The sequence below is a fragment of the Natrix helvetica genome (assembly GCF_964273705.1).
Source record: "Natrix helvetica genome assembly, chromosome: 3".
Taxonomy (NCBI): domain Eukaryota; kingdom Metazoa; phylum Chordata; class Lepidosauria; order Squamata; family Natricidae; genus Natrix; species Natrix helvetica.
In genome coordinates, this window is record NC_138549.1 from 120,546,443 (window position 1) to 120,572,868 (window position 26,426).

Sequence of the window (26,426 nt, forward strand, 5' to 3'; positions counted from 1 at the left end):
CTAATCTCAGTTGTCCTTCGTCGTCTCCACTTTGAACCTGATCTATAATTAATAACAATCATAATAATTTCTCCTAAACTCCTTCCATGCTAGGAAGGTATCTTGGCTCCAGGGCTTTCTTCCAGGAGTTACTTTATTTTTCCAGTGCCAGAATCATCTTCAATCTCCTTGCTGCATTAATCACTGCATCAAACTCCTTTTATAACACTTCGTTGCAGAGGCAGACCAAGAGTTTCACAAAAGATACAGAACAATTTTTTAAAAAAAAAACCCCCATATTTGGCACGCTAACAGCAATATTACCTCTACATTGTCCACATTGTCCCTGACAGCGCACAGTCGTTCACCTTTAAAGCATGGAGGGAATCAAAGGTTAGAGCTTTCCCTGAGCTGAAAAAGACAAACATTATTGGGCTTCGAAAGGAAATGAGAAGCAAAGAATCTGTCCCTTGCCCCACTTCATGCTAGAGCAGGGGTGTCCAAACTTGGGAACTTTAAGACTTGTGGACTTCAACTCCCAGAATTCCCCAGCCAGCTATGCTGGCTGGGGAATTCTGGGAGTTGAAGTTCACAAGTCTTAAAGTTCCCAAGTTTGGACACCCCTGTGCTAGAGAGTGTTTCTGAATCCTGACAACATTTAAGATGTCTAGATGTCGTGACTTTATGTCATGCTGATGGGGAATTCTGGGAGTTAAAGTCCAGACATCTTAAAGTTTGCCAAAGTTGAAAAACACCGTGCTAGAGCTTAACACTGAAAAATGGAGGCTCTTACCTAGCGGGATTGACAACCACATTCTGCCCTGATGGCAAAAGGCAGGGCTGGTTGCAGCCTCTCAGAGATGCTCAAGCAGCCAATGGGAGATCCCCCCACTCCCCGAAACAAAAGCAAGGTAGCACAAGGCACCCCCAGAAGACTTTGTCCTTGGCAGATGTTGTTCAGGATACATGTAGACATGCTGGTGTTTCCTTCTGCCATCCAGCAAATGTATTCACGTGGCAGGACTTCCAGAATTTATTCTGCACTGAACTGGCCTATGTCCCCTTCTACCTCTTTGGCCTTGGCTCTCCAACGATCTGACCAGCCTTTCCATTCACACTACAGAGGCTTTCCTTGGTTCCTGGACCCGAACCCTTGGAGACACTTCTAACAATTCACCTCCCAGGAGGCCCCATCAGATTACCAAGTGCAAAAGAGATATTGAAGGAAACACACGCACGCACACACACCAGGAAAGTAGAAAAGTCTCTGGGATGAGGGAGGTGGATGGTCAGGCTCTCTTTGCGCTCACATAACAGATAGCTAGCTTGTCATGCCAGCGTGGGGCTGAAAGGGAGACTGATGACGAATGAGTCTCTTTCAGCAAGTATCCCGGATGGAGCTCATAGTCAGAAGGTCTTCTTCCTGGATGGTCTCCAGCATCTCTGTCTGCACCGCCTGGGTGATGAGAGTCAGCTCCTGGGAAAGTGTCTCATAGCGGTAGGCTACCCGGATGTCTGGCACATTGGTACGACGGATGTCATTGCCTTCTGACCCCTCCTTCAGGTAGTGGGGTCCAAGCCAGTAGCTCTTCACCTGAGGAACAAAGGCAGAAATCAACCCAGGGTTAAGACCAAGAACAGCCCATGTTTTCCATCTGGACATTCAAAGACAAAAACATTAATGAAGGATACGGTATAATTCATAGTCACTCTGGGAGTGAAATGGGGAGTCTAAATTTAATAAATAAATTAACAAATCCTTTAAAAAAGCAAAACAAGAGCTAGCACCAACTATACCGCCCTCTTCCTCTCTCTCTCTTTCTCTCTCTCACATGCAAACTGATACATTCACTCATGGGTTTTAAATTCTCGCCTTATGTTCATTTTAGTGCCTTCTCTGGACTTTTGCCTAGCAAAGAATTGCACAAATGGCTCAAAAGCATCCCGCACCCACCCCGAGAAAAGCTACCCTTCATTCAGTCCATGAGAAGAAGATATCTTAGCAGAGGCACAGTGGTACTACAACAGCAAAGATAAAAGTTTTTGGACAGGCATTTCTGCTTTTTGCTCATTTGTAGTAGTTAAAACTATCAGAGAAAAGGGCTTAAATATCCATCTTATTCTTACTGCGGCACAATTAATGCGCTAAGTTTCACTGGGATTTTGATCAAGAGTGCAAGGCCTCCTGGAATTTTACAAGATGCATCAAGGTTTATCATGCCATATCAATATAACTAATTTCCTGGCATCCATGGACAACAAGCAGGCTGCCCTAAGCTGAGAACAAACCAATGATTTGGGGAAGTAGAAACAGCCTTTTTTGGGTGGGGGGGAACTACGGAAAAATTAAAATCAGTTTAATAAGGATTGAGCATAATAAGTGAGAACATAACAGCAGCTATTATGTACATGGGAGAAGGGAAGGCCGAAGGAAAAGTGGGGATGGCAGATACTGGCATTCTGAACTGCCCCACTGTACTCTTTAAGACAAATTATGTTTGAACTTCAGGAAGGTGGCTACCTCACTGGTGAAAGGATCACATCTGCAGGGGTCTTTATCTACAATCTCCCCAGCATAAAATGGATTCATTTCCAGCCTAATTTCCCAGGACTGCCATGACACTTTCAGGACAAAGGCTGCTCTTTTGCTGAAGATGGAATCAAGGGAAGGGAGGTGTTGGATAAGCTTTCTTCAACATTAGTCCTCAAAGGATCGCCTTCCCTTGAGTACAGACTTGGTTGAAGAGGAGGCCGCATGTAGGTGTTAAAGTCTTCTACAGCAAACAGGCTGGTTTAAATGAATAAAGGTAGAGGTAAAGTTTCCTCTTGCACATATGCGCTAGTCGTTCCTGACTCTAGGGGGTGGTGCTCATCTCCATTTCAAAGCCAAAGAGCCAGCGCTGTCCGAAGACGTCTCTGTGGTCATGTGGCCAACATGACTAAATGGCGAAGGCGCACGGAACGCTGTTACCTTCCCACCAAAGGTGGTCCCTATTTTTTCTGCTTGCATTTTTACATGCTTTCAAATTGCTAGGTTGGAAGAAGCTGGGACAAGTAATGGGAGCTCACTCCATTACGCAGCACTATGGACTCAAACCGCCAAACTGCGTACCTTTCTGATCGACAAGCTCAGCATCTTTAGCCACTGAGCCACCGTGTAAATGTCTGTAAATCCCCTCCCCTTGAACTTCAGAGCATTATTTTGGGAGGTCATATAGCCTGAAGTCAATCCCTTCCAGAGAAGATTCCACATTACCTTGTGGGAGAAGCCACTCATGAGGACGCTGTTGCGTGCCAGTTCACACATATCGCAGGAACTGAGCTTCCAAACCTGTGTGGCAATGCTGTACTCTTCCATCAAGGGTTCCTGGAAGCGATACTGTGGGTCAGACCCAGATACCATGCAAATTGAACATCACCAAGCGGCAAAATAGGATACCAGACTGGCTTCGGCGATGTTAGTACATTATCAAATTAGCTGTGCACAGTGCAAATTGTATGCAGTAGGCAGCAACTGAAAAGTCCAGAGCTATGAGCTAGATTGGAAAGCGGAGAACGATCACAGAAGAAGGCAACCGCTTCCACATCAGGACAAAAATCCAACATCAGTAAGGATCGAAGCAAGTTTACTTTTTAATAAAAACTGAGCAGAAAACATTTCCATTATTTTATCTCCGATAGAGAAATTGGAGAACAGTGTGTGCCTGGGATAAGTGAAAGATATGCAGGTAGTCCTTGACTTACGATGACAATGGAGGCCAACCTTTCCGTTGTTAAGTGAGACATTTGTTAAGCGGGTTTTGCACCGTTTTACAACCTTTCTTGCCACAGCTGTTAAGTGAATCCACTGCAGTTGATAAGTTGGCAACCCGATTTGCTAAGTGAATCTGGCTTCCCAACTGACTTTGCCTCTCAGAAAGCTGTAAAAGACCTTGGGACACAGCTGCGGTCATAAGTATGAACCAGTTGCCAAGCATCTGAATTTTGATCCCATGATCATGGGGCTGATATAAAATCCGTAAGAGTGAAAAACGGTCATAAATCACTTTTTCAGTGTCACTTTGAACGGGCACTAAATGAACCGTTGTAAGTCCAGGACTACTTGTAAACAGCTAAAACAACATCTTATGTTTCCCAAAAACAGTTGGTGGGATGTGTGTCCCAAGCTGCCACAAATATTTCTACGGACTGAACTAAAGACAGCATGTTCTATTTACACCGTTTTTACATTGGTTCTTGTGGCTAAAGTTTGATTTTTGAGCCACTAGGAGGAGACATTTCAATTACACTGGACGAGGAAGATTCTGCTTCCTAACGTTTTCCCCTGTATCTCTCATAAATGTTTGGCTGCTAATCACAAAAATAACCTGGAATTTAACCTATCATTTTCTAGATATTTTCTGTTTTTGCACAATGGCAATATGCACCCTTCAGTTCCGGCTGGCTATGATGCACACATGAAATAAACACGAGAAAACACGGAACTGTTGTTGAAGCACGTGTACTAAACCAAGTATAACAGGAACATCTGCAGAGATCTAAACGTGGCAGCTTTGCTGCTTGGAATGAAGCATGAGGCAGTTAACACATGATACAGGCAGAGGAAACACGTAGACAGCTATGTTTTCTTTCTAGTATTTTGCCACACTGCATCAGCTAAAAAGAAGGGCATCTTTCCTCCCTTGTGCTATCTTTCATTCCTTTGGGGGTCGCACCTGCTACGTGACACTCACCTTAGTGAAATGGAACTGCAGGGGATCGTCTGTGGACAGGGAGACTATGAGCCCCCGTGACAGGTACTCAGGTAGCGGATTACGATGGTAGCTTAAGAACAGACTGTTATTGCTAAGTGGAGACATAGCAATGCCAATCTGAGCCAGGTAGTAGAGATACTGCAGCACCGGTGCCTAGAGAGAAACTCAATGTTAAGGCATGAGGTATCTCAAGCAAACACTGAGCCATGCCCAAGGCTTGCTTCTGGATAAATACACATGGGTTCCCCCTTCCAATTGGAAAAGTCATGCATGGAAACTCTTTCGAGAGACTGCAAGCATCACCAGCATGCAAGCCCAATAATGATCAATTCACATTTTCTTTATAGGAGCACAGTGGCTCAGTTAGGGCACTGGGTTGACAAGCAGCAAGCCAACGTTTGAAACCTAAATGCTGCTGTGGGACGGGATGAGTTCACGTCACTTGCTCCAGCTCCTGTTGACCTAGCAGAGTGATGGCCAACCCTTTTGGCACTGAGTGCCCAAACCAGGACACCTGCACATGTGCTTGAGCACAGGAAACCCAAAGACCAGCTGGCCGGTGCACTCATGCCTGTTTTGGGGGCATTTTGGGGCCTTTTTCAGGCTGTTTTGGGGCCATTTACAGGCTGTTTTTCAAGCTGTTTTCAGGTTATTTTGGGGCTGTTTGGGGGCTATTTTTCAGACAGTTTTTTGGCCTGAAAATGGCCTCTTTTTTAAACCAGAAGAACAGCTGGCTAGAGCACATGTGCCCACACAGAGGGCTGTGTGTGCCACCTCTGGCACAGGTGCCAAAGATTCGCCATCACGGGCCTAACATTTCGAAAGCATGCATTTGCAAGTAGCTAGACAGGTGCTACTTTGGTGAGCACGTTAACAGGGAAAGGACTCCCCAACTGGGCATCCCCCCAGAGAATGGTGATGTCACCGGCTAATCCTTTCAACCCATAAGCACCTTGGTGCTTCCGACACGAGTGCGATGTGATTTTCTTTTTGCCTTCTGTCTAGGTTCCCACTGCATGTTTACAGTAGCTTTTATCACAACCCCCAAAGGTTTGTGGCGATTTAAGCAGCAGCTTTGCTTCTAAGCAATGTTTCTGCTTCAACACATATACAGGCATGTCCTGGAGTCCATGTTTCTAGATGTGGCATCAACTCATTTCCGTTCCCTTACCTTGCGAAGAAGGAGGCCGTGAGATATGTTTTCTGACAGCATGAAAGCCGACACAAGATGATGGATGGGTCCTGCCTCCCCACAGTGGGGTCGCAGCACGAAGGTGTGGAAGCCCCTCTTCCTAGGGAAGAAAAAAAAGGAAAGCAAAATATACAGCTTAATCAATCAAATGAATGGCATTTCGGAAAAGGAGAAATCAAAATGCTGGTAAAATGAGAAAGAGAAACAGGAATTAACACCCAGCTTGCAGCACCAAAGATATAAAGCTGAAACATAGACCACGAGATCTGGGTATTTGAGCGTCTTAATATGTTACTATTACGATCAGAAAGGTGATAAAAAGGGTATTCAAGGCCTTAAAAACCATTCCGGAGCAGACACAAATTCAGAAAAGGTGGGTGAGGAGGCAGATAAGAAGCAGACCACCTACCTACGCAGATGATTCAACACCACCATATTAGCATAGGTGTAATAAAGGTAATAGGAATATGGCGGGTTATCTTCTTCCATCCAATTGCCAGGTAAGGGACTGTCCAAGTTGAAGATATGGTGTTCTGGTTTGGACTCATCGTCTACGCTATCAAAACCATCCACCTGTCCATTCAGAAACCAGAGGAAAGCAAGGGAGGGGATGAAAAGATTCCCTGTGGATTTTCTTGCATCGTCATTCATTTTATGCAAATCAGCCAGAGTGATTGTGACAATTATTTAAGATTGATAATATATCAATGTACATCATTCCGCTACATGCTAAGTAAATGGTCTTCAGGATCAAGCATATACAAGAATCGCCTATATAACATTTGTCCTTCACTCTTCCCCAAATGCAGAGATACTATTAGCCATCCCTTTAACAAGTGCTAGAAATTAGGGTTGGGTTTTTTTTTTTTTTTGCAACATCCCTACTTACATGCTCCAAGAAGAGATGCAATTCTGGGTGGCTAGCAGGGTTGATGGTGGCTTCAAAGAGAGGTAAGAAAATGTTCTCCAACATCTCCTGAAAGTTGGCCAACTGTTTTTTTGTTTTGTATACGTCACTGTTAAAAATCAAGAAACAAAAAGTGCTAATAAATCTCTTCATTCCTGACAGTTGACAATCATGTTCCTCAAAGTTTGTTCTGAGCAGACTGAGGCTGTAATTAACATCATGTACTGTAACACCCTACATCCTCATATCCTTGGAAGAAGAGAGGAGTGAGTAGCATATTTCCTAGAAAACTAAAGTAGTTCATTTCCCCCACCCACTTCTGTTGTCAATGTATTAGGTGGTACCCAATTCCCTGTTCTCTGGCCAGAAAAATCTCAAGCTGCCCAGAGTCACCTTGTACGGGAGATGGGTGGCATAAAAATTTAATAAATAAATAATTTTAATGAATAAATAAATATGTTTCCCAGTCAAATTGATTTTCCTCTGGTACCCCAAAACTGCAAACGCTTCTTCCCAAGTCTCTGCCTTCCCTGGCATTAAAGTTACCACAGAAATTATGAACAAATACTTAAGTGTGCCTTGATCGCACTTAAAATCAGCAGCTTTGTGGTAAGGCTTGCACAGCTGCTGGGAATGAGTCAGATCACTTAAGTAATCCAACTGCTTCAGCAATCCAATTCCCAACAGCCTTCACTGCCGATTTCATACAGCAGAGATTGTTGAAAGAAATAACTATCTTACACTCAAAGGTGCTTTTCCCCCCCAAAGGTGTGCAAAAGTTTTGCTTCTCGCTTCTTCAGTCCTGAAATGAAGAAGCTTCTTGCATGAGAAGCAAAATGTTTTCAAGGAAAAAAAAAACAAGAAAGTTCCAATTGCCTTTTGGAAAAAGCACTTTTGGAACAACCATGAACTGGATGATTGAGAATCTCCGTAGATAACTATCTTACACAGTGATTTAGTTAAGAGAGGATGTATTTTGGTGGGAAATGTGCAAGTTTTTATGACCATTTACAAATACTTTCAAAGTAGCTTTTTGCTACTTTGCTAAAGTTAACTGCACTACTTTGCTAGAGTTAATTGCAGAAACAGTTATCAGTTCCTTGCGATGATTGCAAGGCTGTGAGCTCTCAACCGAAAAGCTGCAAATTAAGTTCTGGCAAGCAGTCTTTGTGGCACAAAACACAATGAACAAAATCTGGCAGACCACAAGAGTTTTGTTTTTCTGAATGGTAGACAGAAATCTGTTGCAACCCTTTCCAGCTCAGATGTTTCATTACTCAACTAGATACTGTAACATCATCAGTGCAAGCCTTACCACTTTAGCTCATAAGCTGATATTGTACTACACTGAGCAGCTAAATCCAAAGGGTGGTTTCCCACTAACTGGGATTAGAACTGCTGTGGAAATCAAAACTAAGATCCAGGGCCAGATTTAGATGAAAAGAGGCCCTAGGCTATTCCACTTATGGGGCCCTTTCACCTCCCATTTTTAAGTTTGTAAATTACATGAGAGATAATAAAATACATCATTACTGTGATATATATCAATATATTAAATGAAACATGTTGTAATTGGTACTAACCTTTATAAAAAATGTGGCACGGATAATAAATAAAAATAAAAGGCCCCTCTTGATCTTGAGGCCCTAGGCTGAAGCCTAGTTAGCCTATAGGAAAATCCGGCCCTGCTAAGATCCAACCACAGAAAACTAAAGGGCCCTCTATATTTCTTATGAAGATGCTTGCTCTCCGTGACTGTCGAAAAATACAGTGAAAATTTTGTAACATAAAGAGCCTTCTATAAGGCAGCAGAGCAATTTCCCCAAGGATACCCAAATATATAATAAGGCAAAGCGATCTCACTGATCCTAAACATGGACGCTCAGAATTTGGTTCTAGGATTGCAGCCTCTAAGGTTTACCTTTAATCATACCTGTTCAAACAACATGGTTTTTGATAAGTCTTAAAAAAAAAGACAGTGGAAGGGTAACATTTATCTTCCTTAGAGTGTCATCTTGGTGCCAGAATTATATATATAAAAAAGCAAGTCCTGTACCCACTTTTTACTAGACAGAAATGACTGTTGAGTATTAACAATGCAGCAGCTAATATATGCCAAGCCTTTTGTGATTCTGCGAGTTCCTGCATGCTTTCGAAACTGCAAAACCAAGAGGGAGGTACTCACAATAGCCGAGGCACCTGCACCAACCAGCGTACATTGTTGGAATGCACTCGGTGGGTAACAGCCCACTTGGCCAACTTATCCCACTCATCCCGTGCTCGGCCGTAGATAGACAGCCGCAGTTCTGCATTCTGATATTTGCTCTCTTCTAGATCAAACATTACTTCCTACCAGGAGAGAATGAGCTTGTTAGCGCTTTAAGAACAGGAGCTCTTTCTTTAAAAAAAACCCAATACGAATACATGTTCTTATATCCTGCCTTTTGTCTGAGAGGTCTGGGTGACTCAGATGGGGATCTCCCCTCATTTTCTTCCCAAACAACAATCCTATGAACCAGGTTGAGTGACAAAGAGGTTGGTTGAAATTCGTACAACAAATTATGCAGTTAAATAGAGAAACTGACTGCAGATTGCCTGATCCACTTCCGGTTTGCATGTTGGGCCATTTTTCGCCCTCCCCAGGCTCCTAGAAAGCCTCTGGAGCCTGGGGAGGGTGAAAAATGGACCTACCCACCAGAAGTTGGAAAATGGGCTGTTTCCAGCCTCCTGAGGGCCTCCGGGGGGTGGGGTGGAGACCATTTTTGGCCTCCCCAGGCTCCAAGAAAGCCGTGCACGCATATGCGGGGCAGCAGGGGGGGTGTCATGCACACATGCACAGGGGTCATGGTGGGGGGGGGGAGGCACTTATAGCACCCGAGGTGAAAACGGTTTGCCATCACTGGGCTAGGCATACTGTCTTTGCAGCCTAAAAAACTAGGGAGGGTCCCTTCTGAGACATCTGCCATGCCCACATTCCTTCTGCAGGCTGTCTCTTGTCCAACTCTTCCCCTGGCTGGGGCAATTCCCTGTCTCTCAGGGACATTCTCACACACCATTACAGCAGCTCTCACCTTGATGATATGAGCAAAGTATTTTCCAGAGACTTGGTTGTCTGTTTTAATGAAAATCTCCCGCAGAACAGACTCTCCTATGGGGTTGTATTTGGCATTGAACTTGTCAAATCGATGAAAGGTGTTACGATCCTATTAATAGAGAGAATGCCAAGATAAATCATGATAAGCCAGGATGCAACAGCAGTGCCTTCTCTTCCTCACTTAGCACCACTGATAAAGATATATTTCTTTAATCAGAATTCCCTCCATCATCCCCCCTTGATTGGAGAGCATTGCCTCCCAAGATCAGAAACTGCTATGTATTTCTTTAATGATCACTTTCTTCTCTTTTATAAATACTACCAAATTACACACACACATTTGTATGTGTATGTTCCAGCATAACTCTGGAATGCCTCGAACAATTTCAATCAAACTTGTTACATAGATGACTTAGTCTCTGGAAACAAATACTGTGGTGGTAAGACACCCCTAAAACCCCTCGGGATGTGTGTTCTGTTAAGATACAGCCTGTTGTGTCTTAAGATAGCTTCTACTGTACTGCTGTAAAATGGCTTCTACTGTACAGTGCAGAAGAGTTGCCATGGTAACGGCTTCACAGTACTCCACAAGGAGGCTCCCTCTGGTAAGAGGGAAAATCCAACATTAGAAATTATGTTAGGTCCAGACATTTCCGCCCTATAAATGAATGCCTGGGCACCACTGGGTTTTCAGCTAGTTGCTTATAATTGAGGCAACTTTAGAGCTATGTTCCAATAAGACCTGAAAAAGTCAGAAACTACCATTCTGCATGTGAGACCTTTCTATTGTAAAGAATAAGGAAGTTTTGTCCAGCCTATTGTCCAAAATTAAGATTGCTATTTAGTCCAGTAGGAAAATCAGTTTCTAATTCTCTTTGTAAGTCAGAGGAAAGACCCTCTTTGATGAATGCATCTGACCTACCGCATGGACATCGAGGGTGTCCACACTCAGATCATATGCTGTGAGATTCATGGTCTCAAAGACCTCTTTAAGGGTTTGCTCCTTGCCCTTTTCCACGTGAACGATTTCCTCCAGGTGTTTCTTCATAGCCCGTTTGATGAAGCGTAGCAGGTGCTTCTGATTCATGCAGGATGAGGCATGGATGTGTGTGTCCACCTGATCAAAGGATTAGTGGATAAATATACAAGCTAGGAAGACGGAAGCTTATCTTAGATATCAGTTCATTCGCTGACTTCAAGAAAAGCTGTTATTCTCAAACCCAATTCTATTTTTCAATCCCTTAAATGGAAGTAATTAGGGCCGGATTTTCCTATAGGCTAACTAGACTTCAGCCTAGGGCCTCAAGATCAAGAGGGGCCTTTTTATCCATGCCACATTTTTTATAAAGGTTAATACCAATTACAACATGTTTCATTTAATATATTGATATATATCACAGTAATGATGTATTTTATTATCTCTCATGTAATTTACAAACTTAAAAATGGGAGGTGAAAGGGCCCCATAAGTGGAATAGCCTAGGGCCTCTTTTCATCTAAATCCGGCCCTGGAAGTAATACTGACTTTCTTCCAAGATTGTTATATTCATTAACATACCATATTTTTCGGACTGTAAGACGCACTGGTGTATAAGACGCACCAAGATTTCAAAAAGATAAGTAAGAAAAAAAGTGTTTGTCCTCCCCGGCCCCCAGGAGCAATATGCAGGCTTCAGCAGGGCTGGGGGAAGGCAAAAACACCCATTTTGCGAAAAACAGATGGAAAGCAGGCCTTTCTCCAGCCCTGCTAAAGCCTGCAGAGTGCTTCTGGGGGTTGGGGGAAGCAAAAACGCCTCTGTTTTTGCAAAAAACGGGCTGTTTTTCGCAAAAAACGGGCTGTTTTTCGCAAAAATGGGATACGGGGGCAGGACTTCAGGAGGCCAAAAATGGCCGTATTTGATGTATACGACGCACCAACATTTCCATGCTCTTTTTTGGGGGGGGGGAAGGTGCATCTTATACTCTGAAAAATATGGTAATTATTTGGATTTTGTTTTTTAAAAAGACAATCTGTACATACCAATCCAAAATGGGCCAGAGGTGCAAATCTGAGTACAAAACTCAGCATTTCTATTGAAAGAATTTTGCTACCAACTTAAAAGCAGTAGGATTCGCTAAGTGTTCTCTTACCAGTACAAAGAGGTCAAGGGCTGTACTGGTGAAGCTTTCTACAATAACTGTTGAACTTTCTAGGCTCAACAATCTGTGGCACTGACACAGTCTGTAGCCCTAACTACCAGCACATATTCTCAAATGATACAGGGCTTCTACCTTCCGAATGTTGTAGAAGTCACGATGTGGCACCTTTTTCTGAGCCGCCAGCTCTTTCAGCTCGTTGAGCAGAACATGCATCTGGAACTTTGAACTTAAGTATTGAAGTCTTCTGTAGCAGAAGGATTTTCTGTCCAAAGGTAAAAAGAAAACAATTTCAGATTTGCACACCCTGATCATTTTCCATTTGAGATCGAATTTCATTATTATCCCAGAAGCTGTCTCAGCACAATAAATTGATAAAGGAACAATTTGCCTTTCCAGAAAGTTTTACATGGGTGGGGAAGTCCTTTCCCCCCAGAAATAGAATGTGAGAATTATTAAAGATCCCATACAATCAAGCCTATGCCAAGTCAGCCTAAGGATGAGTCTAGAGTAGCTTACTGTAGCTATTTTAAGTAGCTGCTGCCTACTTATGTCTATGGAGTTAGAGTAATCCAAGCCATGTTATCCCAAAGGTACCTTTTCAAGAGGCAGAGCTGAAGAAGCTTCTTGGATGAGAAGTGAAACATCTTCAAAGAAAATCCAGAAAATCCAGTTGTTTCTTGAAAAAGCTGCTTTGGGACTACTGTCTACTTACAAAAATGCTAAGAAATTGAAAAGCAAAGCATCTGTTTTTGGTTCCTGGTATTAAAGTTGTATTGAAGCATTCTCTGGAGCAGGGGCCACCAACCTTTCACACCTCAGGAACCACTAAATTCATAATTTTAAGTCCCACGGACCATTAATATGATCTTCCTCATCATCGGCTGGGTGGGCGTGGCTAGGTAGTCATGTGACTGAGTGGGCATAGCCAACTCAATGTCACTCACATCGAGGGGCGCCTCGCCAGCCTCTACTTGCCCCTCCCCTCCCAGCCACTCCTCGCCTCCCTGCCCAGGCTCCTTAGGGCCCCAACAGGAAGCAGTGGTGGGAGTTAAGCAGCCACCAAGAGAAAGAGTTGGCAAAACAGCTCGGTTCAAATTGGATCTGACCGAGAAGGAGGCTCAGTAGAAGCACCCCACTGAGGACTATGAGCACAAGCTTTCCAAGCAAAGACCTGGAGGAGTGCAAGGCCAGGTACTGGCGGGCTGAGATGGTCAGCCAGTTCCAGGCCATGATGCAGTCCCACTGGAACAGGGCCCTCCGGCTCTTCACCACCAGTGGCACTTCCCTCCAGCCTTCGCCCAAAGCCCCACACCAGGAGGCTGAAGCAGACCCCAAGTCAGAATTTCTGCCCCCCTCCAACCCACACAAAAAGACCCCAAAGGGGCAGACTCTGCAGCAACACAAATGTTCATTGCATGTGTCCGTCCCGGGGGGCGAAGTTTGAGGACCCCTGATTTAGTGCAATACAAAAAATGCAAATAATTTTTTCTGTGGACCACCAAAATTTTCTCACGGACCACTAGTTGGTGATCGCTGCTCTGGAGAACACTGTTTCTTTCAAGAAAGTCCAATAAACTTTCTTTCAACCTGAAGAATACACTTGGATTATCCCAGGAAATAATCATATGAACTATGTTAAATCGACAAAAAAAAAGATAAATGTGTCTCCCGTGTAATCTTATGATGACAGGGTGTTTTACATAATAGATTCTAGGATCATAATATATGTAAGCCACGCTTGTAGAATGTTTCTGTTTGGAAAGGAGTTTGACACCTTGATTTTGCATGCACAGATCAAAAAGGTAGAAAACTTACATGGGGCCATTAATGATCAGAGCCATCAGAACATTCATGTCAGCCACAAACTCCTGCAGGTCGGGATAAGGCAAGTCCAGTTCAGTGGTCCTTTTCAACATGCAATAGAGAACAGACCCCAAACATATGAGCAAATAGCAATAGCCATAGACTTATATACGGCTTCATAGTGCTTTACAGCCCTCTCTATGGGGTTTACAGAGTCAGCCTATGGCCTCCAACAATCTGGGTCCTCATTTTACCCACCTCGGAAGGATGGAAGGCTGAGTCAACCTTGAGCCGGTGAGAATTGAACTGTCAAATTGCAGGCAGCCGAAGTAGCCTTGCAATACTGCACTCTAACCACTGTGCCACCACAGCTGTTGCATCATTAAAAGAAAGCAAGGAAAGAACAGCCGCCGCCACTGCCTGGGTGTGCATAGAGGATAGTTTTTTGAGTAACCCAATAGATATAAACCTGTCAAACCAAGAACAGCCTTACCAATAATCCAGGGGGAAAAGCCCTATATCATTGTCACTAATGCTTTGAAAAATCGTAAGAAGTATTTTACTGGAAAAAATAAAGAGAAACAAGATGTTCTGAATGATTTGTCAGCCTTGAAGTAGACTAAATCATGGTTTTAAATTTGAACGGGCAAAATCCTGGGTTTTACATTTGCTCCAGGATTAGTAAAGAGTAACAACTGATTTTCTATATTAGGCAGGAAGGAAATGAGCAATGCAAAATAAATGTAACTGCTGTAACAGATGGTTTAGAGTAGCGACCCGCAATTTTTCCACCTCTGTAGACCAGTGGCGGCGGCAGTGGCCGTGAGGGGGAAGAGTGGGTGTTTCCAAGCGGTGGGGGGGCACATGCTGGGGGTTCCACTTGCGCGAGCAGCGTGAGAACACACTGGCCCGCATAGCTCCATTTGGAAATGTGCGCGTGAGCGCCCATTGTTTGTGCGGCCCGATTCTGAACGAGGCCGCAGCCCGATACTAGGCTGCGGCCCAGGGGTTGGAGACCCCTGGTACAGTGTCATCAATATCTTCCTGGCCTCAAAGTTTCTTTTACATCAGATCAAGGAGTTGCACTACGACTGGAGCCCGATATCTGGAGCCCTTAACCTGGTTATGAGCTAAAGCGGGGGAGGGGGGTGTCAAACTCACGGTCCATGGGCCGGATGTGTCACAGGCTGGCTATGCCCACCCCTGGTTTAGCGAAGGAGGGGGGATTTGTGATACAACGTGTCATCGCAAGTTAGATGCCCCTGAGCTAAAGGGCAATATGAATATCAGATGGCTGATGAGAAGATGAAGATGCTGAGCAGCAGTATCCTGCTTTTCCTTCCTTCCTGTTTCATCCTCGGTCCAGAAGTGTATTTTACTAGCTGCAATTGATACAAAAACTAGTAACGGCCTGTCAAAATTTCTCAACTTTAACAGGTTTAAGATGTATGGACTTCAATAGTGCTCACTGGGGAATTCTGGGAGTTGAAGTCCACACATCTGAAGCTTCTAGACTGGACTGTAGTAGCCTACTTTAGAATCAGTGTGGCTTCAAACCTTCAGTGATACTAAAGTCCGAGTTCACTATTTAGTTAGCACAAGCTACAGATACGTTACATTTCTTTATGTTTTACCTATCTTGGCTAGTAATTGTTTTCAGAGAACAGTGGAGGCCTAAATAGCCAGGCTCCTATGTAGCTGAAGATGTTTCTGTTTTCAGTTCCTGTGTTTTTAGGCTATGGGAACTGAAGAGAAACGCTTGGTAATCATAGCAAACTTGTGAGAGTTTGCTAGCAATCTTTCCAATTGCACCACTGTGTTCCTTCCATCACTTGCAATGTACTTTTAAAAGGCTTTTTGTTTAACATGGGATGTTACAAATCTGTTATTTGCTTTGTTGCTAAAGGGTGAGGGTTTACATATTCTTTTAAAATAACCTTTTTTAAGTAGCACCTTGCTTTGAAAGTGAAAGTAAAAATAAAAGTACAGTGCATTTTCATTTGCTTTAACTTATTCTGTTCTATCACGCAAGTAATGAGCTTTCCTAACTGAAATTTGTCTCTCAGTACAGCTGATTGGCAACCACAGCCCGCTCACTATTTAATAAATATGACTTTCCTGAGGGCAGATGGATAGAGAGAGAAAAAAGTGTGCTTTCTTGTTATTGTGGCAATACTAATCACTGTACATTATACACACATCAATAATGATTAGCAAAAAAAGTAGCAGATCCTTTTGTGTATACCACAAAATGTTGCTCGAGAATGAACCTTCCTAAAATAAATTCTGTTTGGGATAATTATAGATCTTTTTTTTTTTACTTTCAGATCTGTTTCCTTTGCAGTTTGTTAGATGCAGAGAAAAATGAGAGGATCAGAAATCTTGCTCAGCTAGATGTGAATCATAGATAACATCACTGCCCCAGACGTTATTTCTCTCCCAGATTTTCCCTAATAAACAGGTCATTCTTCATGCCTTCAGCGACCTACTTACTTGTCAGTGATGTCCTGCTTTGTGTACACATGAACTACTCCATTGACCATCCTGAGGCCAAAGCCAAGATCTCCAGGCATTGATTCAGGATCACATTTCTCATAAGGATGCTGGTTTCCAAAAGGTGGGTGCACTGGGGCATCTGTAACAGAAGAAAATGCTTACGACAAACCACCCATCTGCCCAGTGATCTTGGCTGTTGTACCTAAAAGAGTTTAATGGAATGCTAAAAGAGAAATCAAATGCTAATTTAACCTCTGGCCCATACCATAATCCACCCCACCACCACCACCCAATTTCAGGGGTTGTTTGTTTCCATCCTCTTCCTCTAAGAGTGCATGGGCACAAACCAAGCAAATCAGTTATGCAGAGGCTGAACAGGTACAGCTAGTCCTGTGATGGCAATTAGGATTGGAATTTCCATTGCTAAGTGATGTGGTTACAAAGTGTGACCGCATCACTTAGGGATAACAATCTCTGCAGTCCCGGCCATTGTTAATCAAATTCCATGGTTGCTAAGCAAGGCAACGTCATGCCACTAACCAAAACTGAAGTCAGTGGGGAAGCCGGCAGGAAGTCTCAGGCTGTCAGGGAGGTAAGCGGCTGTTGCCAGGTGGGGAAGGGACCAAGAGAGTATCCAGGGGTGCAGAAGAGGCTGGGGACTGTGCAAGGGAAGGTCTAATACACTCTAATAAGAGTGTACAAAGGGTGAGGCACAGGTCAGTATGGGTTTACAAGGGGAGTGCATGAGAGGCATGGGTCAGGGAGGGTGAACAAGGGTGTATGAGGGGTGAGGGTTGGGGGGGGAGTATGAGAGTGTATGCAAGATAGGTTGGTGAGGTTGTGTGAGAATGCAAAGAGATGCGCAGAAAAACCCAGCAATAGCAATAGCTGTTAGACTTATATGCTACTTTACAATGCTTTACAACCCTCTCTAAGCGATTTACAGAGTCAGCCTATTGCCCCCAACAACCTGGGTCCTCATTTTACCAACCTCAGAAGGATGGAAGGATGAGAACCTTGAGCCTGGTGAGGTTCGATCTGTCAAACTGCTGGCCGCCATGATCAGCAGAAGTAGCCTGCCATAATGCACTCTAACCACTGCGCCACCTCGGCAGCAAGGGTCAGGGAGGGTGTTAAGAGATGTCCGAGAGCCATGCCATGGGACGGGGAAAGTGCAAGGGAAGCAGGGCAAGGGTCAGAGAGGGTGCAACTGGCACAAGTGAAGAGAGGGTGAGGGAGGTTGCATGGGTGAAGGAGAATTATGATCTTCCCTGCCGGCTTCCCCACTGACTTTCTGGGCAAACTGGATAAGAAAGGTTGCAAATGGTGATCATGTAATCACGGGGTATTGCAACCAATCATGAAGTGCAAACCAGTCATAAGTGCCAAGCACCCCTCTCACGATTGTGGGATTAGGTGGTGCTGGGATCTCCAGAACTCCAAGGACCAGTCGTAACCACCATCCCCTACTACAGCTGCAACTTCAAACAGTCGCAGAATGAATGATCATAGCTGAGGACTACCAGTAACCGGTTAAGTTTATATTGCATATAGAATGTGATGGTGCCACTGGAAAAAAATTGTATCCAGTCTTCCCCAAATTTGATAGGGAATCTCCGAATACTGTATATTGGACATCTCCACCCATCATTCACTTTTCAGCTTTCCATATTTGAGGATAAGGAGATTGTTAATCCAAAGCGTCAAAAGAGCACAATGTTGAGGAAGTCTAATTATGTTACTCCTTCCCATTTACCTCAGAATCTGTTTAGGTTGCATGTTTCTATGGAAACACAGAGAACGTGCAGCTTTGGATGCAGTCGAAAATTTAGCCTACACATAGAATTCCTTTGTTATTCCTGAGAAATATGACTTTTTCTTTTTCTCTTTTAATTTTAGAAGTAAATTTCTAGTTGGCTTTAGTCATAGCTTAAGATGCACTGGAAACTCCTGGGAGAGCTAACAAAGATCCTGTCCCTTTCACTTCCTTGCCTTCTCCTTTATTAACAAAATCCAAATAGAAAATAAGAACACAGTATATACCAGTGTTAGCGAACTTTTTCAACACTGAGTGCCGAAACGGGAGCTCGTGTGTGCGGGGGGGGGGGGGGGGGGATAGAATAAAAACCAGAAGAGCAGCTCCCCAGTGCACATGCACGGGAGTGCCGGGAACTGGAAGAGCACCTGGTCTTTCAGTTTCTGGCACACACGCATGCATCAAGACCAGCTGACCTGCACACCAGATAGCCTGCTCCTCGGTTTCCGGCTCTCCTGTGTGTGCGAAGTCCAGCTGGCTGGTGCATATGTGCATGCCGGAACCCGGAAAAGCAATGGGCAACGACTGGTGTGCCCAGAGAGATGGCTCTGCATGCCACTTCCATCATGTGTGCCATCAGTTCGCAATCAATGGAATATACCAAATAAGCAAATGCACGATTCAACTTTTTTTGGCATAGAAGTGGAATTTCCTTCATGGTTTTTTAAATCTCTCTCTTGGACCCCGCATTAAAAAAAAATCTGTAGTTTACAGAAACCTTGCAGAATAAATAAGCACGGAGATAACTGTGGAGTTCCTGCAGCTATCCAGTTTAGTCTACCCCGGTAGCAGATGATGCTGGATTTGTTATTGCAACTGTCACTGATTGTGAAAGAAGTTGTTGTGCCTCCAAGGTCTCCTCCTTCCAAGCTATTTGCCAGGCTTCAAATAGTTTCAACAGTCTTAAAATCTCTTTTTCTAACTATCTTCTTAGCCATCTGTGTCACCAGAATTAGGGAACTGCTTTTTTTCAATCCATGCCCAGTTCTGATCCTTACCTGCAGCCACAGGAGTCTCAGGGACCTCCTCATACATCCTGGGGGCTAAGGGTTTTTCTGAAAGATCCTGCAGGAATCGTGTTGTGGTTTTACAGAAGCTCTGCAGAGAAAGCCCCATGTACTTCTCCCGAATGAATAATGCCTTGACCACACTTTTAGCAGCATCCAACAGGTCTGTGAAGGGCACCTGCGTAGGGCAAAAGAAAAGCAGTTCATTCAACTGGGGAGGTGGTCAGAGCCTCATTGTGGAAAGTTTCACACGCTATAAAACAAAAGTCATCAGAGAAAGCACTTTGTATACTTGAAGGTAGAAAGCAAAGGTTTTGCATTCTACCAGAGTGATCGTCAAAAAACCCCAAAAAACCCACTGTTAAGGAACATTGCCAAACGCTTTCTAATATTTCTGTGATCTGTTTTTTTTTTCTTTACAGGATGCCGCATTTGGAGATCACAGGATACTTAATCCATGTTTTATCTCATATGCATGCTAGTTCAGTCAACTGAAACTATTACAACAGAATAGCCTACAGACGAAGTTATGATGCAGCCAACCTTACATCTGGTGGGACTGCAAAAAGCAAAGTCAAATTGGTTGTTCAGCAAAACCCTCATTCCTACACATATATTTCCTCAAGGATTTATGGCAAGTTGACTTGAGTCAACCAATAAGAGAAGGTTTAGGAAGCTTTCTGTTCATAATTTTATTGTTTAGTATGCTTTAATCACATTAGCACTGCTGATGTTACCTAGTTTTGGTAATGAAATGTCTGCAAGAAAATAAACAAGCTCAGAGAGAGCACCAAGGACCATTCATGGTTTAATAAGTTGTTGTTTTATATTAAGGAACTAGCCAATAACTCGGCATTGCCCAGGTATTTATTTATAGGGGGGAAATGTCCGGACCAAACGTAATTTCTAATGTTGGATTTTCCCCCTCCACCAGAGGGAGTCCCCTCGTGGAGTACTGTGAAGCCGTTACCATGGCAATCCACTACACTGCACAATAGAAGCCATTTTAAGGCACAACAGGCTGTATCTTAACAGAACACACGAGATGTGTTAGGGGTATCTTACTGCCCACAGTATTTGTTTCCAGAGAGTAAATCATCTGTGTAGCAAGTTTGGTTGAAATTGCTCAAGGCTTTCCAGAGTTATGCTAGAACATACACACCCACAGCCGTTTTTTTATATATATATATAGAAGAAGATAGATAAGAAGGGTTTTTTTGTCTTATATTATCAGCCAGACTCACATAGCTTGAGTTGGGCAGCTGAATGAATGGTCAACAGCTAGTAGTTCCAATTCAGCTTTTACAAAGACTTGTATAATTTATTATGCAAGTAGCAGTGAACAACCCCATCCCCTTCCTTCTTGCATTGGTGTGGTAAGAGAAAAACCGATCCCTACGCTCACAAAATGGTTGCCTGCGGCAGGACCACCAAGATTCTGGCTCACACAGAAGTGATCAGGGAAGAATTAGCCTCTGAACTACCAGTAAATATTCTCTAGATGTGGACCCTGGCTCTTCACTAATAGCACCAGTGTAATTGTGAGAGAGGGATGCGGTGGCTCAGTGGCTAAGATGCTGAGCTTGTCGATCAGAAAGGTCAGCAGTTTGGCGTTTTGAATCCCTAGCGGCGTGTAACGGAGTGAGTTCCCGTTACTTATCCCAGCTTCTGCCAACCTAACAGCTCAAAAGCATGTAAAAAAATAGGGGCCACCTTTGGTGGGAAGGTAACAGCATTCCGTGCGCCTTCGGCATTTAGTCATGCCGGCCACATGACCACGGAAATGTTTTCAGATAGTGCTGGCTCTTCAGTTTTGAAACGGAGATGAGCATCACCCCCTAGAGTCGGGAATGATTGGCACATATGTGCGAGGGGAACCTTTACCTTTACTAACTGTGAAAGGGAAGGATATACTTACTGCTCACCTTCTCAGCAGAGGAAATTACAACATTTGTGGCTGGCCCCAGGGTTGAGTTTTTTCTCACTCACTAGATTCACTGACTTCCCTCTCTTTTGCTTTATTTATTTATGTATTTGTTTGCTAATTTAAATTTCTCTCCTGTCTTTTCATTAACAGAACAATCCAAACTGGAGCCCATTCATGAAAAGTAAGGAACAATGAGTTAAAAAAAAACAATGGTCCAAAATGACAATTCTGACAAACTTTTATTCCCCCCTCCCACTCGAGCTCTGAAACGTTGGGCAACAATGCCAGATCAGCACAGAGGAGCCAGTTTAACCCAAGCATAGATAAACAGCTGCATCTTAAACTGATCCCCGGAAACTTCAAGGGTTTGGCCCCAGCTCAATAGGTGGGGAGACTTGTCTAGCTGGGGTCCTGAAAATGCCCCCTCTTGGCTCGCTGCATTCCAGATGCCTGGCTGATGTAGCACCTCCAAGAAGAACATCCTGATTTGAACTTGGCTGAAGGGCAGCTCAGCTGACGGAGTGGCTCTCTCTTCTCAAGGCTCCTGGGGAACTTACTTCCCAGAACCCTGCAAGGCCTTGGGTTTTTGTAAAAACAAACAACATTCCTGTTCTCAGCAACAGCAGTTTTCCTCCGCATAGCTCTGGAAGTCAACCCAAATCAGCATGGAAGAATACGCAAAACAAAAACCACATGCTTTTGCAGCAGAAGTAGCAGCAGTATGGGGTTTCCCCCCCCCCCCCTTCAAATTCATTCCTCAGCTTCTGAGACACCACTAGGAAAAACAATTAAGAGCCAGCAGAATGTTCTTTTAAAACAAGGGTGAACAAGCACTTTGAAGGGATTCTACCACCTTTAAAATGTATTTTTTTTAAATCCCCAAGGTCTATAAAATGAGAACATTTGCAGCCCTTTGCTGAAGTGGGGGAGCAGAACATACGGTAGTGGTGTTTTTTTTTTAAATACTCAAAAAAAAACCCAGAGCTTCACTTTCTTATTTTACTGCCTGTCCCAAAGGTGCTTTTCCAAAAGGCAAGTGGATTTTCTTGGGGTTTTTTCCCTTGAAAATGTTTTGCTTCCCATCCAAGAAGCTTCTTCAGTTCTTGAGAAATTCAGAACTGTCACTGTTTGTCGGTTTCTGACAATCAGAAATTCAGTTACACAGAAAGCCCAGTTGCCTTTCGGAAAAGAAGTTTTGGCATAACCATGACATGGACAATCAAGAATCTCTACAGATATTTTACTGCTTGTTTTCTTTTTTTAAAAGCAGAAAATCATACTGTGGGGTTAGGTTTCTCAGATTTTAGCAGGGCAGAGAGGCTGAACCTGGTCACATACAGCTCACTGGCTACTTCACAACCCACATTTTAAAAACAACTCACAAAGAAAATTGGCTTTAAGCAGATGCCTTAGTGTAGGGACTCCGCCTGGGGTATTCAAGTAGCCCCAGCCACCGCCAAGGAAACGAAGTTGTAGGACTAAACTCAGTATCATCACACAGTAGCTAGTTAATGTGAAACTCTTTGAATTCTGTGATTTTCAAGGAACACATATCATATTTTGGGGATGTAGAAAGCTTTCTGCAATGTGATTAGCGTATCTGTCCAACTAATTTACTACCTTACCCTATTAAACTCTCCATTATAGGAAACTTTAACCAAAGAAATATGTTGCTTGCAATCCACGTGCTTTATGTCCAAGCTATGTTCTCTCCCTAACTCAGAGCAAGGACAGTAGTTCAGCTTTCCCCAATTTAGTATCCTCCAGATATTCTGTCTTTCTGACTTTTAACTCCCATCTGCCTTGACCAAAGTGGCTTACGCTAATAGGAGTTGTCATTAACGCAACCGTCATCAAGTTGTAGATGGGTATCAGAGACTAGCCATTTCCAGGATAGCAACAGCACTTAGACTTATATACTGCTTCACAGTGCTTTACAGCCCTCTGTAAGCAGTTTACAGACTCAGCATATTGCTGTCAAGCATCTGGGTCCTCATTTTGCCAACTCTTGGAAGGACGGAAGGCTGAGTCAACCTTGAGCCGATCAGGATTGAACTGCCCCACTGCTGACAGCCAACAGCAGAAGTAGCCTGCAGTACTGCATTCTAACCACTGCGCCACCACGATATTTCCAAATACAGCAGGCACTATGTTCCGTAGCAGGAATAAGTATCTTTCAGGTGTTTTCATCCACAACGATCAGATTATTGATTATGGGGACCAGAGTTTTGGGGCACTTGTAGTCAAAGTTAGGTGGGGAATGTCAACTTGCCCATCTTTGTGTGAGGGCCTCTAAAGAAGAATCAGTGTGTATGTGTTGGGGGAAATGAGAACAACCCCTAAATCAAACAGACTTACCCCACATGTCTCTTCTCCAGAGATGGTGACCCTCTGGAACTCTCTATCCAAAAATACATCTCGATCTTTCGGAAGGTAATCTACTAGGTCTTCACCCTGTTCTTTAAGTAATCTGGGGGAAGAACAAAGGGGAAAAGAGGGGGAATGAAGGAACCACCATGAGGAATAGTCTCTGATCAATTCTGTCAGTCTACAGGAGTCCCCTTTTCCAGCAGGCATGTGAAGACACAAAACTGAAGACACAAACACGGGCAACACAGGGCCTTTCAGGCGTATCCTCCAAAGGCAGCACTCTGAACTATGGAAAGGGGTGAGGAACAGCAGTGGGCAACAAATACATACAGCAGAACTGGTAGGAAAATGTTCCTGAGCCCCAAATTTACCAGACACTTGACTGCTCATTTCTATACTGAACAATCAAACATTTGGGTTAAACAGGGGTTTTCAAACTTTTTCAGGCTGCAAAAAGTCTTAGATTTAAAAAAAATCCTGGAATCCATAATCAGAAGGCAAACCTCTAGTGATAAAAAATTGACTATGCTTGAATAATTCTTCCTTCCTTCCTTCCTTCCTTCCTTTTCTTTTTATTCTCCATGATTCTATCAAACACAGTTTGGGAAAAAAAACCTGTTGTGGAGTATCAGAAGAATAGATTTCCCAGGGCAATGACTTGTCCTGGCAAAACTGAAGGAGCTGCTCATCTGCCTAAAACAGGGGTGTCCAAACTTGGGAACTTTAAGACTTGTGGACTTCAACTCCCAGAATTCCCCAGCCAGCCATGCTGGCTGGAGAATTCTGGGAGTTGAAGTCCACAAGTCTTAAAGTTCCCAAGTTTGGACACCCCTGGCCTAAAACAATGAGAAACATCCTACTTGGCTGAGCTTCTGGGTTCACTAGGATCCAAGCTGCTCGGTCAACCAACTCACAATGAAAGAGGGACGGGGAAAAGGCAACTATAAAACAGAGACAAACAGCTCTATCCACTATCCTGCCTTGAAAATAATTGCTTTAAGAAGGACAGGGAGGGAAACAGAGCTCAGAAAAGGAACAAGGGAAAACAACCAATAGTATGACGTGAGGAATCCCCCACTCACTGGTGTTGAGATTTGTGGGACTGGAAGATGCAAAAAATAAAATGAGGTTTGGTTTAGTCCAGGGGTGTCCAAACTTGGCAACTTTAAGACTTGTGGACTTCAACTCCTAGAATTCCCCAGCCAGCAGAGCTGGCTGGGGAATTCTAGGAGTTGAAGTCCACAAGTCTTAAAGTTGCCAAGTTTGGACACCCCTGGTTTAGTCCAATAATATTTGGCCTGGTCCAAAATAAAATGGTTCCCCTATTTATTCAACCTTAGATAAGCTTTTCTTTCTCAGAAGAGTTCGCTTAAGTGATAAGCATCTCAATAAGACAGCTGACTTTAGTCTTTTCTTTCCAGAGGTACCTTTGTTCTAACATACCAAACTTTTCTTGGAGGACAAATTCACTTCTGGGAGTAACTACACTTCCATTCTGAACTCTGGTTCTTACTAATCATTCAGAATCCTCCCAATGTTGTTACTCAGCCTTTCCCCCAGACTGGTCCCCATTAGGTATTCTGTCATCAACCCAAAACAGGAGAGCAACATGTTGGGAATAAGTGCCTTAACTTAATGTGGATTAAGGTTTTCTTCACAGTCTATGGCAGGGGTGTCCAAACTTTTTGCGAGGAGGGCCAGATTTGGTGAGGTGAAAATGTGTGGGGCCGATCATTCAGCCTGACATTCTTTGAACCCTTAACATTAAATGCGAATTAACTACCGTATTCTTCGGAGTATAAGACGCACCAAGATTTTGAAGAGGCAAATTAAAAAAAAAAGTTTTTGGACTCTCCCACGAAAATGGGCCTTTTTTTTAAAGGGCATGAATAGCCTTTAAGAGGCTTCTAGAGTGCTCCTAGGGCTAGGGGGGGCAAAGTTGAGCAAAAAATGGCCCGTTTTTTGCTCATTTCTGCCCTCCACAGCCCCCAGGAGCACTCTGAAAACCTCCTAAAGGCTATGCACAGCCATTTTGGTGAAGGGGGCAGAGTTTTGGGAAGCAAAAAATGCTGTATTCAGTGTATAAGATGCACCCAGATTTTTAGCCTCTTTTTTGAGGGGAAAAGATGCATCTTTATACTTTGAAAAATACGGTGTTTTATGAAAGACTAAACAAATAACTCCAGTGGGGAGAAGAGGCTGCGGGCCACTTGAAATTTGAAAAAGGGCCACATTTGGCCCCCGGGCCGCACTTTGGACATGCCTGGTCTATGGAATTACTTTTAATGGCAACACCCCCAGCGGTGGTACAATTCCATGTGGGATACAATGTATGCAGGGGGACAGAACTTTGCAAAAGAGAAGGTCACTCACTCCGGATCAGTCAAGGTGGGAATAAGGAGAAGAGTCAGCCTGCGGGAAAGTCCCGCGCCCACCCCTGAGTCAAGGGCAGAGAGAATTAAGGCCAGGCACTCACTGTAGGTCGGCATCACTGTCAATTTTCAGGAAGTCCTGTTTGGCTCTGAGTAAAATTTCAGGCTCTAGTCTGAGGACAAATGGGAAGTGGAGGCCAAGGCCAAGAAAAGGACAAACAGTCAAGAGAGAGGGGAAAGAAAGAGGAAATGGTAAAGAAGATGAGGAGAAAAAGAAAAACACTAGCATTAATGCAGAAACCAATATCAGAAATGGCAGACACTATACAGCAATATACTAGCAATGGGATCCAAAAGAGAATGAATGTAAGAGGTCCGTGTAAGATACCATGACTAAGCTATGGTTTGGCTATTATAGGAAAAGCAAGGCTGGTTCCCACACCATCTTTTCCCTTTGAATTTCCTTCCCTCCTTCTTGACTACCAGCAGCCAGTTTGTTTTCCAAACCACTCCTAAACCCTCTACCCCAGGGGTGTCCAAACTTGGGAACTTTAAGACTTGTGGACTTCA

General features: G+C 43.7%; 1 protein-coding gene across 5 annotated transcripts in view; it reads right to left on the reverse strand.

The window, feature by feature from the left end:
* Positions 1 to 264: 264 nt before the first annotated feature.
* AMPD2 (adenosine monophosphate deaminase 2) overlaps positions 265 to 26,426 on the reverse strand; it is a 64,310-nt gene continuing 38,148 nt past the window's right edge. For 4 of the 5 annotated variants that reach the window (XM_081947769.1, XM_081947771.1, XM_081947768.1 and 1 more), the window contains exons 4-19: positions 25,961 to 26,029; positions 23,473 to 23,584; positions 19,179 to 19,365; positions 16,362 to 16,503; positions 13,881 to 13,970; positions 12,198 to 12,327; positions 10,849 to 11,043; positions 9,904 to 10,035; positions 9,018 to 9,181; positions 6,815 to 6,941; positions 6,335 to 6,498; positions 5,905 to 6,025; positions 4,713 to 4,886; positions 3,236 to 3,346; positions 601 to 1,573; positions 265 to 457 (exon numbers count right to left, since the gene is read on the reverse strand). In XM_081947769.1, coding sequence (XP_081803895.1) covers positions 1,358 to 1,573; positions 3,236 to 3,346; positions 4,713 to 4,886; positions 5,905 to 6,025; positions 6,335 to 6,498; positions 6,815 to 6,941; positions 9,018 to 9,181; positions 9,904 to 10,035; positions 10,849 to 11,043; positions 12,198 to 12,327; positions 13,881 to 13,970; positions 16,362 to 16,503; positions 19,179 to 19,365; positions 23,473 to 23,584; positions 25,961 to 26,029 — 2,134 coding nt within the window. In that variant the 3' untranslated portion in view covers positions 265 to 457; positions 601 to 1,357. The remainder of the gene's footprint in view (positions 458 to 600; positions 1,574 to 3,235; positions 3,347 to 4,712; positions 4,887 to 5,904; positions 6,026 to 6,334; positions 6,499 to 6,814; positions 6,942 to 9,017; positions 9,182 to 9,903; positions 10,036 to 10,848; positions 11,044 to 12,197; positions 12,328 to 13,880; positions 13,971 to 16,361; positions 16,504 to 19,178; positions 19,366 to 23,472; positions 23,585 to 25,960; positions 26,030 to 26,426) is intronic. The other variant, XM_081947770.1, reaches the window with a different exon arrangement.